Raw genomic sequence first — 16,210 nt, forward strand, 5'->3', positions numbered from 1 at the left:
TAAATTAGTCTTAATAAAAGTCAGTCTAGCGATAATTTTGTTTCTGAATAATCGTTTTACAACCTTTTCCGCAAGAAAAGTTTTTATGTATGCTACCCACCAACTTAGTACTCAGGGCATTCATTAATTCATTAATAAAATAAATAATTTTATTACTGTTTGAATTTTAATTTAAATATTTAGTATAAAAGAGTTTAGTATTAAAGAAGTTGTAAACTATAACAGATAGACCTAGAGTTAGTAAAAACTCTCATATAGTTTTACATAATTTATATGTTTAATCAAATTTTATAGTTTAGCAAGATCAGAATGATATTCAGAAACGCTCTATTATTAAATGTATTTATTAATTTATATTCCTTATTTACCTATCACTAGCATTATCGTCCTGGTATCGATCGTTCGCCTAATAAAACATTTGATACGCTTAACAACCCTTTCTCCGAAGTAACCTTATCTCATCCATACTTTCCGATTAGTCATTCCCCCTTGAACACGAGAAACCGCAACAATGACCCAAGAACAAAATACTCCCCCAACCGAGCAGTGGAAAGGAATAACAATAAACGAGGGGACTACCACTGTTACACCCTCCAGTGCACCCTACTGCCTACTGCCTCCTCCTCCTCCTCCTCGGCCATAACGATCCGTAGGCAATCTGGCAACACCCGGGCAGCAGCAGTTTTTACCCTTCCAACAGCAGAAAAAAAAATAACAAAAAAAGCGGTCGGCAGTCGGTAGTCGGACGACGGTAAACAGGTAGCGCTCTAACTGACAATAACTCGTCGTACTCCGCCAGTCGCCGCCGCTCTCGGTCCGTCCCCGGGTCCGGCAGTCCGGCCAGCAGCGTGCGACTGGCGGTCGGTTGGGTTGAGTTCGGTTCAATTCCTCTCAGGCACTGCCCAAAACAATGGGAAACTTTTTATCGAATAGGAATGTTTATTAGGATTTTTGTAAAATATATGTATGATTTCTTCAGAATATAGGATTATTTTAAAAGTTACCCAAAAAGAAAGGAACTAACTAAGCTGTGAAGCTATTTACTGCAAATATATACACTATAATTCCCAAATAGTTCTAGTTTGGTTTTAGTTTTATTTGGATTTCTTATAAAACACTTCGCATGTTAAAGTTACACAAGATGGCTCAGCTCTAAGGCTATTTTAGGGACTTTTACGCTATAATTCTCAAAGGGTTTTAGCGTTCTTTTAGTGAAATCAGTTCTTTAAAAGAGTTTTCTATAAAAACAAATCCTATAAAAAACTTAAAACATTCTGCTAACATGATTCCTATAGAAAGAATTCCATAAATTTATACCACTAAAGTATTTTCCAGTGCACTAAGCTCCTGCTCCCGCTCGCTACTCGCTATTCTCCCTATCTCACTCTCTTCTCTTTTCCAGCCCGTTTCTCCTACTTATTCGACTCTCTCTTTCTCCGTTTGGGCCCTATTCGACGGTTAGTGGCTCAGTCTTCCAGTGATGATTGTGGCCAACGCACCTGCGCGCGGATCGTGGATCATTGATCGGGAAAAGTGAACTGCATCGCATCGTATGTAGCTCTCCCTCTCGCTCTGCCTATCTGCATCTTGTGGTATTTGTGTGTGGTGTGTGTGTGTGTGAGTGAACTTGTTGCCGCGAGAAAAGCGCTTTTCAACTGCAACTGACTGGGCTGAGACTCTCGGCTTGTGTGTGTGGGAAGAGTTGGGGACTACTTGAGGAGCGAATTGGTAGCTGCACTGGCTTCAGCTCCTATTTCAAACAAAATGTAGAAAAACACATTTCAGCTGCCGTGGTTATATCTCGTTCTCGTTCGGTTTCGGTTTTGAGGTTTTCGGTTTTCGGTTCGGGTTTTTCATTCGCCTGTATCTGTGAGATACATTCTCTGATCGGCGTGTGTGTGCGTTGATTGTACGAGTTGTACGTGGTTTTTGTCGGTTTTTTTTTTTTGCTGGCAACTACTACGTGGTTTGTGGTAGCTGACTGCCGTTGATGCTGCCGCTGCTCCCGTAACCGCCCGCCCCCTGTGCGCCCCCTCGAGCGATCGTGCCGTGATTTGTATCTCAAAATTGTCCCACTGCGTGCGTTGGATATTTTTCTAATACAATTTTTATATCGCGTGTGTTGGGAAAATATAATGAAAATATTTGTAATATTGAAAACACAAATATTTCCGAAAACTTGAGTTTTTTAAATTGGAAAACTCATCAAAAAGCAAAACTAAAAACCTTAAATTTCCTTACACCAATTTTCTACAATTTAAATCGTTTATTTATTTCACAGAAATCAAATTTAAAAAGTGCTTTACATTTACAAAAAATCACAAATCAATTTGAAAATAAAAAACAAACAGAACCCAGTTCAAGTGCCTCTTAAAAAATAAAGATTTCCACGTAAAAAACAATGCCAGGCATTTTTTCAATGCTTAAAAACTAAACAACAAAAAAAAAAGCAACCAAAACTTGTTCAAAAAACACAAAAAAAAAACTACTTTGGATACTTGTCAGCTCAGCTCTCAGGCTTACAGAGCCCGCAGGCTTTCTTCGGTTTAAGCCACAGGTAAGAACAGGCCCTGCCCACTAAGATGAACAACAACAAAAACGAAAAAAAAATTAAAAATTCCAAACATTACCCATGTATTTATTATTATCATATTATTATATTTTTGGCCCTATGCCAAGCTAAGCTAATTATTTTTTTATTTTGGTATTTTTGCGTTGGCCAAAACGCCAGCGAGTAAACGAGAAACACAGCGAGTAGGGAGAGAGAGAGAGCAGGAGAGACTTGAGATTTCTCAAAACCTGATCTGGGAGCGGTGGAGAACGAGAGGGCCACAACGTTGGCGGTTCGGTTGGCGGACTGTCGACCGACAAGCGGCTTCCACTACAACTGCATGTGCCACTGTCATTGCCACCGAACTCAGTGTGGTGCCGCACAGTCCGCTGTGGAGTACGCCCCACCCCCTCCTCCTCCTCAACCCCTTTGGAAAATAGTTGTGGCTTTTTTTTGCTTTGCTGTGGCGCTCATTTCGACGCGGGACCGGGCCCGGCTCGAGCCGGACTCTACCGAAAAAAAACCTTCGCTTGGAATTCTGTGGGTCTCCGCCTTGGGATCTCTAGCAGAGAGTACTTAGATTTTCTTGAAAGATTTGTATACAAAAATATATGGCAACAGGGTTTGAATATTTGGAATATATTTGAAATATTTTTGGGATTTTTAAAGATTAAAAATTTCGATTAAATTAAATATTAAATATTTTGAGAAGTCATATAGTAAAGAGTATTAAAAGTAAAGTAAAGTATTAATATATAGAAATTAAATTAAATAACGCAGGTTGTTATTTTGAACAATATAAAATAATACAAATTTAATGCAGAATTTTTAAAATATTTTGAAACTACTTATGGCAAATATTTTTCTATATTTAAATGAATTAGAAGTTAATAATTCTCTACTAAATTCTTAAAGTTGTTTTTATTCTTTTCTGAAAATAAAATATTATATTTTTAGGCTGTAAACTTTCTAATAATAACCATTCTCTAGTTTTTCTCTCCCAAAAATCTTCTTTATTTTTTATTCTTAGCAGAGTATTCAAGAATTCGTCTTGGGAACTCAACCTTCTAGGTTTTTTCCATCTCTGTTTCTCTTTCCATTTTTTTTTTTTATTTGTAAACCAGTTCACTTGTAGCCAGTGCCAGTGGCCACTGGTCGCTGGCTGCTCTTGCCATCTCAGTCGCTCCAGCCGCGACTTTGAATCCGGTTTTCGGTTTTCGGATTTCAGTTTTCAGTTTTGGGTCTTCGGGGTTCAGATACAGAGATTCAGATTCAGTCTGCTTCAGTTTCCGAGCATCATCATCATCATCATCGTCATCTACATCTCTTGATTTCGTTTAAATGCTTTACTTTTTTACCTCTTTACATTTTCCTTATATTTTAAGCTTTTTTTTTTGGGTAAAAAACGCCTCCCGCGCTCTCACAGTCTTGTGAGTTATTTTTTTTTTCCCTCAATTTTTTTTTGGTTGCGGTTCTATAAAGTTATTGGCTTTTGTTTCGCCTCAGCGGAGATCTATTTGGGATTTGTTCATTGTCTCGGTTTATGGGGCTATCCGAAAATGAGTTTTTAGCATAAGAATGGGGAGTAAAAACCATAAAAGTTTATTGCATTCGATCGCTTTGGGTGGGTTTTTCTTTCATTTCATTTCTTTTTTCGGTTGCAACAGTAGGAAGGGGAAACTCTGTTTAATTGCCTTAGGAAAATCGAACATGGAAATTTATTAAAATTAAGATCGTTAAATAGGAAAAACGTAAACTCGTGACAAAATAGCTGATGAATTTTAGTTGGCCATAAAGCGAGACGAGGAACAATGGCTCGTTAGGGTTTTGCCATATCGGACACACCTGGTTTTTTCTTCGTTTTGGCACGTGTCTATAATTCACCTGATCGACCAGTTCAGTCTCATCAATTTTGATGAGGAAATTAGACGTTGTCCAATGGGGAATATGAATATTTGATTCTATTAACACAGAACATATATTCGATCAGGGGTTTTTTTATGGAATTGGGAAAATTGATTGAGATGATTATTACATTATTTTGCATATTTGTTCAGGGTACTAAAACTTGGTTATTAATTAATTCATTATTAATCGAGAAATATGTCTCCTTAAACTAATAAATCGTAGTCTTAGGAAAGGCCGTATGTGTCTGAAACCTACTTAGCATAAACTCCTCTAATAAATAAGAATAACCCACGTCTGGAAAAAGTAGCAATCACTTGAACAAAAGACCTTAAGAGCTCTATTCATTGGGTGAAATTCTTGAATGGAACAGAACAATATACCAAGAAATTTATGAAGAGATCGGCTTAGCATACAAAGTAGATTAACTGCAAGAGGGATTAGTGTTTGAGTCAAAGTTAAGCCGAGAAGAAGTGTATTTGAAGAATAGGAAAACGACTAGAACTCGTGCTAAGCCAAAGGGAATTATTTTTAAAAATGTTTCACTTGACTTTTAGATGAAATTAAATTATTATTTCATTAGAAATTGATCTCTAAAGGTTTAAAAATATATTTAATCGATCTCATTCTCCATTTATCATTTGAATTTAATCCCTTTTGCCACATTCTTTTTGCATCCTTTAATAATACAAAAATCTTTAGTCATAACTTTAAAGCATTTTCAATTTATGCTAACGACATTATCAATCCAGGCTGAAGCAGCAGCAGCAGCTGCATTCCCGAACCCATAAAACTTCATTAGCAGTTCAGAAAACATGGCCGCGAAATTAGCAAAGCTCTTTGAAATTAATGGCCGGCAAAAAGGCAGAGAGGCAAAGGAGAGGCACTCCAAATGTGTAAATCTCATGGATATTAATCAAGAAAATTATATAGACAAGGCTGGGAGCGCAGAAGGCACCCGAAGGAGGATCGCCTTGGCTAGGGCAACTTGTTTTTCCACCACAGGCCATGATTATGCTAGATTTTTAATAGCTTCGACTATAATCTCAGATGCTGCTGCTGCTGCTGCTGCCCCGAAAGGGTTTTTCAGATTAACGCATGTGAAGTGCAGGCAGCCGGGCAGGTCTTGGACTATAATTATAAGTCTGCGTTTTCCTCCTCTCCTTCTCCTCCTCTCTTGGTTTCTTGATTATTAGCTACCTTCGCCCCAGCAGGAAAAATCGTATAGCCCATGTCCCGAAGGGATTAAAAAAAGGAGAGAGAGACGCGATGCCTGGCCAAGAGCATTCCGAGCTGCAAAACCGATCTGGGCGACCCTTTTTTTTCGTCTTTCTTTCCTTTTTTTACCCCCTCCCCCTGTCTTGTTTGTTGTTTTTGTTGGCTGGTGTTTTGTAAGCAAACTGAAGTTGTGTGGAAGTGTGGAGGAGAGGAGAACCCGGTAAGCACTCCTCGGCCCATAAGCGAGATATGGTCAGCAGAAAGGGAGGAGGCCCTGGGCTGATGAACTAACAAAATACCCTGGGGGTGTGGGTTTAGGATATATTTTTCTTGGGAAATAAAATAAATAGGAGTTAAAGGGGGTTAAAGGATGGTTTGTAGGGCTTATAGCATTTGAAAAAAGAAAATATTAAATATATTCCCTTAAAAATAAGCTTACATTGGATGTGGAATAAAATTAAATACTAATGGGATGCTATTACATTATTACAATTATTCTAGATATATTTATTGTAACGTTTAAATATTAATATAGTGCATATACCCCTTTTGACACCTAAAAAACCGTAAGTACTGGGCAGTAAGACAGCCTGGACATTTCCAAGACATCGTAGGCCATCATCAGAGGGACAAACTCCCCTTCTACACCTCCTCCACTCTCCGCGTTTTCTATACAAACACTAAATCCGTTTGCCCAGTTTGTGTGTGTGTGTTTGTATATATTTTTCTGAGTTTTTTTTTTATCAACTGAAACCTTTTCACTCTACGCTGTGCTTGGGCCTCAGACTCTGATGTTTACACACAAAAACCCAGCCAACAAACGAACCGATCCCGGACCCAGGCCACAGAAGACGTAGAAGAAGCAGAGGAGGAGGGAAAAAAGTGGCAGCCAAATTGCTCCTCGATATCTTTTCTTATTTTTCCTACGCCAGCAGTAGTAGTTGGTCTTCTGGCTCTTTTTATTATATGTACGATACACGAGAAGAAAAATAGAGAACGAAAGATATAGGAAATAAATGTTAGCCTTTGAAAAAGTAAAGTTTCTTTGTTTTCAAAAATTGATTTACCTAAGAAAAGGGTGTTTATTAAGAGTTTTTGTCTTAAAATTCCCAACTGGTTCTATACAACAAACGAGAAAGCTAAAATTTATTACAGATTTCTGCAAATTCTAAGTAAAGTAAACACTTTTAACACTTTTAAGATCACTTGCATTCGTAAAACAGTAAAAGTAAGTTATCAACCCAAGAAATTGAGAATTGAGAAAATATCCTAATTTTTTTCCAGTGCCCTCATAGCCATAGTACACATATTGGAAATTTTTAAGCCTTTGGCTTCATTTGCTGGGCAACCGTTTGCGCAAACGCTGCGCTGCCTGTGTATCTGTAGTATCCGTGTATCTTTGTATCGCGGTATCCGCATCTGTATCGGTATCGGTATCTCACAACTCTCTCCCTCCCTCCCTCTCTCTCTCTCTCTAGTCTACGTGCTGTCGCTTTTGCGCTGATGATGTCCATTATTTACATGGATTTTTATTTGTTTTTCTTATTTGGCTTGACGTTTTTTTCTTTTTTTTTTTCAAAAGTGCCGATGTTTCAAAAAGATAATGAACGCTGGAATTGTACATTGTATGTGCACAGAGTGTGTGAGTCCGGAGGGGGGACGGTCGTCGTAAATGCAAAAGTGAGGAAACAACAAAAGCCTAGAAAAAAGTCTCGGTACAAAGCAGAAAAAAAAATAATAAAATGGAAATATGAAAACCAGAAACGGGTTACGGTTACACTTTTCGAGGCTACCAGAAAAATACGTGAGCCAGAGTTGGGGGAGTTTTATTATTATTATCGATATGGGATCGTAATCGAATGAGATATTAGTGGCTCATCCACTGATCATATCAAGGCGGATTTATTGTAACCGGAGTGTCATAAACAGATCAGATAAGCTTCTTTATTGATACACCATATAGATAAGATTAGATATATATTTATACACATAGGTGTAGGTTTGGAGTTCGGTATTATTCAATTATTAAGCTATAAAAATGGGGATTAGTTTGGCATGTGCTTCTGAGGGAAAACCTGTGGAGGTTTGAGTGGTTTAACTCAAAGAGATAGTGTTATGAGTTGGTATTTATTATTGAATAATTCAAAGTTATATCACAAAGCTATGTAATAAATATAATAACAAGAATGTTTTAAGAATCTTCCAAGCATTTAATTAAAATTCAAGTAATTTGTATGTCCCTGAGTACTGTAAGATCATCACATTTTGTACTAAAAGTCACCCTGATAAACCCAAGATAACACCTTCCTTCCACAGATATTTAAATTATGATCATGAGGTTCTCCACATCTATTTTTTTCCACTTGAACTACGCATTCCGCTTGCCAAGTCATTCCCATTCCCTATAAAGCCATAACAATGAGACTCATGATCAAGTCATGATTCCAGCTACTTTATAGAGCTAATCTGACAGCGGGCACTCTCGGTCGACAATGCCAAAAAAAACGTATTTCCATAGATAATAGAGCTCCACAATAAAACTAGAAGAACGGTACATCTACCCACAATGGGCGCCTCTTCCAACTGCCTCAAAATCTTAGCCAGATTTGTATATATTTTTTTCCTTCTTTTGACTGATCTGTTGACTCTTAATGTTGATCTTGATGACGTTGCAGCATTTTGCATTCAAAATCAACCGAGACAGAGAGCCAGAGAGTGGGATTCTAGCAAAATGATAAGCAAAACTGTCATTGCCCAGACAGCAGGGTAATTTTTTTTTTCTACCTTTTTTCTACATTTTTTCTACCTTTTTCCCCTGTCTTCTCTTGGGTTTGCTCAACTGGTTATAAATTTAAATGAGGCGCTCAGACAAAACGGAATGGAGAACACGGTAAAAAAAAAGGGGTTAAATTTGTATTTGAATTTTAATATTTTTTATAAGTTTTTTTTTTAAGCCAAATTAAATTGATTTTCAAGGGGTTCAATAATAATTTTGAGATCTTTTGAGAAGATTAAATATTTTTCAGAGAGCTAAGATAGAACAGAACCCCATTTATATATATTATTCTAAAATATATTATAATACCTTACTTAATATTTAAAACATTCAACAACTTCTAAACTCAAGATCGTCTTGACCCTTTTCATTTTCTCCGTGTTGAGTTTGAGAAAACCCTGGCATTCGGACCGCTCCACAAGTTTTATGGTTCTGGCCATCATTGTGATCATTATTATCTGCATTATTTTGTTATTATCGCGATGATCACGTTCTCCGCTCCGCTCGGCGCACTCAGAAGTCGAGGCTCCTGTTGCGTAAATCCAGTAAGCAGTCGGTCGAGTTCGGTTCGGTTCGAGTCATTTACCAAAAGCGACGGCAACTTGGCTGGCTTGCTGCCTGCCTGCCTGCCAGCCTGCCCCTGTATCTGCATCTGTGTGCGCTTTGTATCTTTGTATCTGGCAGTGCCACTGCCGTATCTGTGAGTGCCGTATCTGAGCCACGGGTAGCCTAGTGTGCGTCTGTGTTTATATCGTTACTACTGTGCTGGCTTACTTGCTTACTCACAGCAGAGGCAGGTTTTTTTTTCGTAGGTTTTTAGACGCACAATCTTATCTAACCTGGCAGCGGCGGCAGCACCAGATCGCGCCAACTGCGACTCGTTTTCAGTTTAGTTTCACTCGCCGTCGTCGGCAGTCCGCCGCTGATAATAATAAAACAACAACAATAAAGGCTCAAAGAGCCATAAAAAAAACGGAATTCATATGGAAAAGCGCAGGAGTGATAAACCCTTTAGTTACCCTGTGAAAATCAAGATTCTAAGTCAAAGCTTATGGGTAACTTTTCAAAGAATTTCGGGTTGAATCAGCTTAAAGGCCTGTTTTGTAATGAAATTAGTGAGTGTTGAGCTGTTTATTTATTTTATTTATTGCAAGTGCAATGAAAGTCGGTTTATTTTGCGATAAGAAGTGCAAAAAATAAACTTAAAGGTGTTAAGGCGCATTAAAAGTGAGTTAAAACTTGGAGTAAATGGAAAATGCATGGAAGACTTTTTGGGGAACTTTGAAAATACAAATAAAAGTTTGTAAATATAAAAAGTAAATTTATAAAAATATTTGGAAATGTTTAAAATATTTTGGCCAACATATAATATATTTTGGAATATTTAGTAAAGGTTTTGAAGCTTAATTTTTGATGTAAATAAGGTTTTCAGGGTACCCAAAGCCCCGAATTTAAGCCCCTAACTAATTAATATAAATATAAACACAAATTAATACAAACTCCTACCAAGATCACCTCCCAGCAGTGGGTTTATCATGCCCCGTTCTACCTTGACAGCTATAAAATACAGCCTGGAAATAACTGTTTATTGCACTTGAAACGCAATTAAGATAAGCCTCAACAAAAAAAAAGAAGAACAAAATAACGAGAGCCCAATTAACCTGCTACAATTAGCACGGCCAAGGCGTCTCCACTAATTGTTATTTACTGCCACCTTACTCCCTGCCAGCCCTAATTTATTTTCCATTTTCGTTTTCAGTTCTAACGGCATGTGAGAGGAGCCCCACACGATGCCCACGGAAAGCTCATCCAGCGAGATCTCCGGCGGAGGAGGCGGCGGAGCCATTCCCATGCTGCGTCCCTCCCGCATGGATCAGTTCATGTCCTCGGTGGCAGCGGCAGCCGCTGCCGTCGGTGGAGCGGCCGCCGCCTCGGTGGAGCGGAACGGACCGGGCGGAGGTGGATCCTCTGATGGTGGCTCCCAGAATGGTGGCGATTCCAGGAACTCCTCGGCCAGCCGGATGTCCGCCTACGAGACACAGCTGGCGTATCAGCAGCATCTGGCGGGACTCCATGGAGGACCACCGGGGCCACCACCACCGCATCACAGAGAGATCTCCGCCTTTGTTCCGGTCCTGCCCACCGGAAAAGTGAGGCCCGGCAGTAATTCCAACTACGAAATCATCGCCATGATGGCGGACAAGCGCAAGGAGCTGGCCCTCCGGGAAGCAGCGGCTGCGGCTGCCATGCTGGGACGTGGTCCTGGGGGTGGCCCACCCGGAGTACCGCCACCGGGAGTATTGTACGCCCCGCCAGGTGTCCCACCGCCGCCATATCTCACCGGACCGGGACCCTCGCCCACGGGAGCCGGAAGCTTTCCCTTTCCGCCCGGAGCTGCTGCAGCGGCGGCAGCGGCTGCTGGTCTCTTTCCGCCCGGCTTGGGACCTGGTATGCACGCCGGCCTGGACAGGCGGTTGCTGCGAGCACCGGGACGGGCTTCAAGGCCCAAAAAGCAGTTCATCTGCAAATTCTGCAACCGGCAGTTCACCAAGTCGTACAATCTGCTCATCCACGAAAGGACGCACACGGACGAGCGGCCCTATTCCTGTGATATCTGCGGCAAGGCGTTCCGGCGACAGGATCACCTCAGGGATCACAGGTGAGTTGCGACTGATATTAAAAAAAAAAAGAAAAGATAACTAAAAGGGGGAGTGTCTGCCTCGGTAATTGCCATCCAGGCGGCTGCAGACCTGCAGTTAAGTTTAAGATTTGATTTGGACAAGTAGGAGGTTCAAGAAATACCCTTAAAAAAGAGGGAAAATATTGGGGATTTAAAGGAGAAATATATAAATAATATTATTTAAGGGAGAAGTAATTTCATAAATATTTAAAGTTAAACTTGGCCTTTAAATAAATTAAAAAGGGAATAATTGTCTTTAGATCTTCAACCAATTTAAGCCTCTCATTTAATTGGAAATCCTTTTCAAAACTAACTATAAAAATTCCTAGAATATTCTAAACTTTCTTTTCCCATAAAAATAATCAAAAATTCAAGCCTTTTCCGACTCCATCTTAACCGAAAGAGTACAACACTTGACGCAAGCCAAGGCAACAAACAGCAAAGTTAATTAACTCTGTTTGGTTTTCCTTTTGCGGGCTCCAACAGCCAGCATTAAAGTCGGAGGGAATGCCACGGGGAGCTATATATATATGTACATATATAGGATCCCAGCCCCGATCCCAGGCAGCAGGTCTCCTCCGTACTCGAGCAGCCTGTCCGCAGAGCGTTCTGTCTTTTGATCGTTCGGTATCGGTCCATTTGTCGTTTGTTTGCTTTTTGCCGCGGGGCTAATTCTTCTTTTTCCACCGCGTCCAAGAGCATGGGAGAAGAATCTCGGTAGAGGCAGAACCTGTTTTCGGGTCTCGCCAGCAGCAGCTGCTGGCTGCCTCCAATGAGGCTGATGCTGAAGCTGATGCCGAGAAGATGGGGACTTCCACTGGGGGCCGAGATGCTGCTGCTGCTGCTCCGGCTGCTGCTGAGGCTGCTGCTTGCCAACAACAAGTGGACACCATTGCCAAGATGGCCGCCATAAACATTAAAAATTAATGCAGGCAAAGGCAAGTTCAGCATAAAGAAACTTAAATACCCTTTAAAGTCGTTATTTAAGCGGTTTTTTTTACTTTAAGAAAATCTTGTTTAGGTAGATTTTTAAAGCTGAAGAGTGGGTTAATCTGTTTTGTAGGGTAAAGGAGGCAGGCTTTAAAGCTATTTCAGGTCCCCATCAGAATTTTTTTAATTCTGTCTGATATTTTTTCCAAAATTAACCCTTAGTTAGGGTATCACAGTATCATTATAAAAGCAAGCTAAATGTTTTCCGTTTTGTCTTTAAGTAAATGCCACATTAGAGCCACAATAACTGTCAACCTGAACCACCAATTGCTGCTACCAAACCACCCACACACATTACCCTATAATATTTCACCTGGCTAACCTCTCTATTCTTTGCCTCCCCAGGTACATCCACTCCAAGGAGAAACCCTTCAAATGCACAGAGTGCGGCAAGGGCTTCTGCCAGTCGCGAACGCTGGCCGTGCACAAGATCCTGCACATGGAGGAGTCGCCGCACAAGTGCCCCGTCTGCAGCAGGTCCTTTAATCAGCGCTCCAACCTGAAGACCCATCTGCTCACCCACACGGATCACAAGCCCTACGAGTGCTCCTCCTGCGGCAAGGTCTTCCGCCGGAATTGCGATCTCCGGCGCCATGCTCTGACCCACGCCGTGGGCGAGGTCAACTCGGGCGACTATGTGGACGTGGGCGAGGAGGATGAGGCCAGGAACTTGAGCGGCGACGAGGAGGATTCGTTGCTGGAGGTGGACTCGCCCCGACAGTCGCCAGTTCATAATTTGGGTGATTCCTCTGGAGCTGGCGGTGAGAAATCCGAGTCCGAGCGAATGAGACTCAAACGAAAGGCCGGCGCCCTGGATCATCATCAGGAGGATAGTGAGGAGGAGTTCGATGACTACGACGAGGAGGAGGATCTGCACGATTTGCAGGCCAGAGAGGGAGCCGGAGGAGAAGAGGAGGAGGACTTTGATCCAGAGGATGAAGAGCGGGCAGAAGTGGCTCTGGTGGCAGCTCGTTTCCAGGCAGGCAAGACTGCCGCTGCTGCAGCTGCTGTTGGTGATGCCATCTCCTCCAGCGTTGCCTCGGCATCTTCCAGTGCCTCCGGCAAGCCGGAGCGGCAGGGCGTGACCCACTGCCACCACGAGGGCGGGGAAACCTACACGATGAGACCGCATGGAGAGAAGCATCTAGAGGAGCCGCCTGCCAATCCCAGTCTGGCGGTACCACCTTCCTTTGTGCGATACCCGCCAGGAGCCGGACCACCTCCTCCACCTCCACTGGGATCGCACCCAGGACACCCACACTTGCTGCCACCCAATGGCGATCCCTACTTGCCGATCCTCCACGTTCGTCGCGATTTGCACCACAAGAGCCTGAACCTCTCGAAGGCAGCTCCACCGCCACCGACTCCTCCTAGCATCAGCATCCAGCCCGAGACGAGTAAGCCACCCACTCAGCCCCTACACTCGCCGCACGAGGCGATGCCCAGCTTCCTGGGTTCGATTCCCATGCGAAAGAGGATCCTGCCGCCACCGCCGCCGCCTCCCACCTTGGACCTGATGGATCCCCAACACCATCACCATCACCATCATCCCGGCCTGGGAGGTCCTAGGACCTTCGTTGATAGCCCGGGTATATATGCCTTGAATATGTCGCGACATCCACCAAGGCAGCTACTGGGAAAGCCTCCGCCGAGTACGGAAACTAGTGGAGTAACCAGCTCAGAAAAAGGAGCACCACCTGGGGCAGGAGCACCACCTGTGGCAGCCCCACCCATAGCACCGCCAGCAGCGCCGCCCAGAAGGACAGGTTTCAGCATCGAAGACATCATGAGGCGTTGACCCTAAACTAAAACTAAGAGGGAGGCCACGGAAATCGTTGTGATTTTGAAATTCACTCAAAAAGTGGTCTAAATAAATGCACTAAATATTTCGTTGCATAATTTAGGTCACCTCTTTAAGTGATTTCAAATCTCCAGCGATTTCTGCCAAACTGAAATCTGTAAAACATGATCTGAAGCCGATTTCGGGTCCTTAAAAACTTGTTCCCATAAGGGGTATTCATCCCGAAACATTTAACGTTAATTTAGAACTACGTTTTAGTACATTTTAGTACAATGTCTCTAGGCAAGGCAATAGACCTAAACTAAGTAATAAAAATATATAAAAATAAAGCATTCCCTAAGCTGTAATTCTAAGCGTAAAGAAACTGAAACTCTGTTGTTGCATTTTATAGAGCCCCTAAAAATATATATATATATCATATATATAAGTTAGGTTTTAAGAAACTTAGCTTAAATCTAACCACTTAAATGCTTAAGTACGAGAGTCTATCGCTTAGTTTTTTAGTTATTTTCTCGTGTATGTCAGTGTGTGTGTGTGCCTGGCCCCAACAACACTAAGTGTTGCTGTTTTTTCGAGTGGATGCCAACTTTTAATTTATGTTTCCTTATCCCGTAAGCTAATCTTAATTAAGAAAAACAAAAGACGCGAAAATCGTAAATCGATTTTGTTTGTAGGGGAAAAAAATGGTTGAAAGTAAAAGTAAAAAACAAAATCAAAAATTGAAACTAAGCAACATTCCAGTTGAACCTTATGTAATTTAGGCTTAGTTTAGTTTTTAAGACTTTTTCGTAGTGCTTAAGTGAGTTGTGTAAGTAAGCATTCCATTCCATGGTCTTCCTTGAATTTTAAATGATTTTTTATTCAATCCATATAGCGAGTTAGTTTTATTACAAATAAAGATTGCATTAATATGGAAAATGAGTGTCTCTTTTTTATTGTTTTAGAGAATAGTAAGCTTATATTGCATACTTTCTGAAGCATCTTGAAATGATTTCAGGTGAATGGCGACCGTGAAACTATTTCTTAAATAAGAATTTAAAGATAAGTTTTGGGTTTGATTATTGTTTTTCTTAAATAAATATAGTAATATAGTAATATATCTTCCTGAATTCCTATTCTGTTAAACAAATAAATATTTTTATGTCAAAGAAATAACATTCTACCCATAAGAAAACTCCAAGGTCCCTCCCCCAACTAAATTCTACTTAATTTTATTAACTACCAATCTCGGCAGTTTATTTCCCATAAAAGCTGTGCTGATTTTAGAGAGATTGCTGTCAAGATCGAAAGGGATCTCCGTGGAGTTATAATAAAATACAAAAAAATCCACTGACTCACTCGCGTTTTGGGGCCATCAATCACACAGACTCTGCCGGCGGCCGTAATAATACTTCGGGCACGTTTCGAGGCCCCTCACCTCACCTTCCTAGACACGGCAGACACGACAGTTTGCGGTTTGTGGCAACGCCTTTAACATTGACTCTCCGGCAAATCGATTTAGAGAGAGAGGTGCGGGCTAGGGACTGAAATCAAGTACGCGCCACTTGGACACGTAGAAAGTTCAATTAAAATGCCACGCAAATTGTCATCATCCTCGCCGCCAGTTGGGAGTTGTGCGTTTCCTGGAATGCCGCCCTTTCCGCCAAATATATATGTGATTTTCCCAGCAAATGACATTAATTTCGGGCTCAACTATAAAATAATTCGCCAAGTTTCTCCGCCAAGATGATATCATCTCGAGTCCCAGGAAAGCACGTGATTTGTTTGCCAAATAAAAAATACGTTGCGTGAGAATGGTCTCAGATATTACCATTTTTTTTATCACTTGCCACGGAAATTTAATGTTTTATATGCAACAAGAATTGCAAATTGTTGGAAATGGTTTTAAAATTTAAATCCCAAAAGAAGCTGAGCATAATATTTACATGCTAATAGTTATGAAAATAAAAATCATTCATACTTACTAAATTTCACATTTTATGAAATCAAAATTTTTGCCAATTTTTATTTGACCATTAAACCATTTTCAGACCTCAAAAAAACAAAAAAAAAATTAAAAAAAAAATTTTTTTGCCTAACATGGCTAGATCGACTCTGCTTTTTGTGCTGATCAAGAATATATATGATTTATAGGGTCGGAAATGACTCCTTCACTTAATAATTTTATAAAACCCCTTAATAAGATCTTAAATATTCACTGTCTTTAAGTGAATATTTTTATATATTTTAAATACTAAGTTTTGTTGGTTAAAAATATCATATCTAAGCCAAAAAAGCATAAAATTCAAT

General features: G+C 40.8%; 1 protein-coding gene across 4 annotated transcripts; it reads left to right on the top strand.

Annotated features, from left to right (window-relative positions):
• Positions 1–1,464: 1,464 nt before the first annotated feature.
• On the top strand, positions 1,465–14,829 carry bowl (brother of odd with entrails limited). 4 transcript variants are annotated; one of them, XM_017166328.3, is made up of 4 exons: positions 1,465–1,550; positions 2,282–2,557; positions 10,210–11,109; positions 12,466–14,829. In XM_017166328.3, the coding sequence occupies exons 3-4, from the start codon at positions 10,241–10,243 to the stop codon at positions 13,916–13,918; spliced, it is 2,322 nt and encodes a 773-aa protein (XP_017021817.1). In that variant the 5' UTR covers positions 1,465–1,550; positions 2,282–2,557; positions 10,210–10,240; the 3' UTR covers positions 13,919–14,829. The 4 variants fall into 4 exon arrangements, with proteins under 4 accessions (XP_017021817.1, XP_017021818.1, XP_017021820.1 ...); XM_017166329.3 differs by having other exon boundaries at positions 1,483–1,592; XM_017166331.3 differs by lacking the exons at positions 1,465–1,550; positions 2,282–2,557 and adding an exon at positions 9,358–9,565.
• Positions 14,830–16,210: the final 1,381 nt, after the last annotated feature.

This window comes from Drosophila kikkawai, chromosome 2L, assembly GCF_030179895.1.
Source record: "Drosophila kikkawai strain 14028-0561.14 chromosome 2L, DkikHiC1v2, whole genome shotgun sequence".
In the NCBI taxonomy this organism is placed as follows: domain Eukaryota; kingdom Metazoa; phylum Arthropoda; class Insecta; order Diptera; family Drosophilidae; genus Drosophila; species Drosophila kikkawai.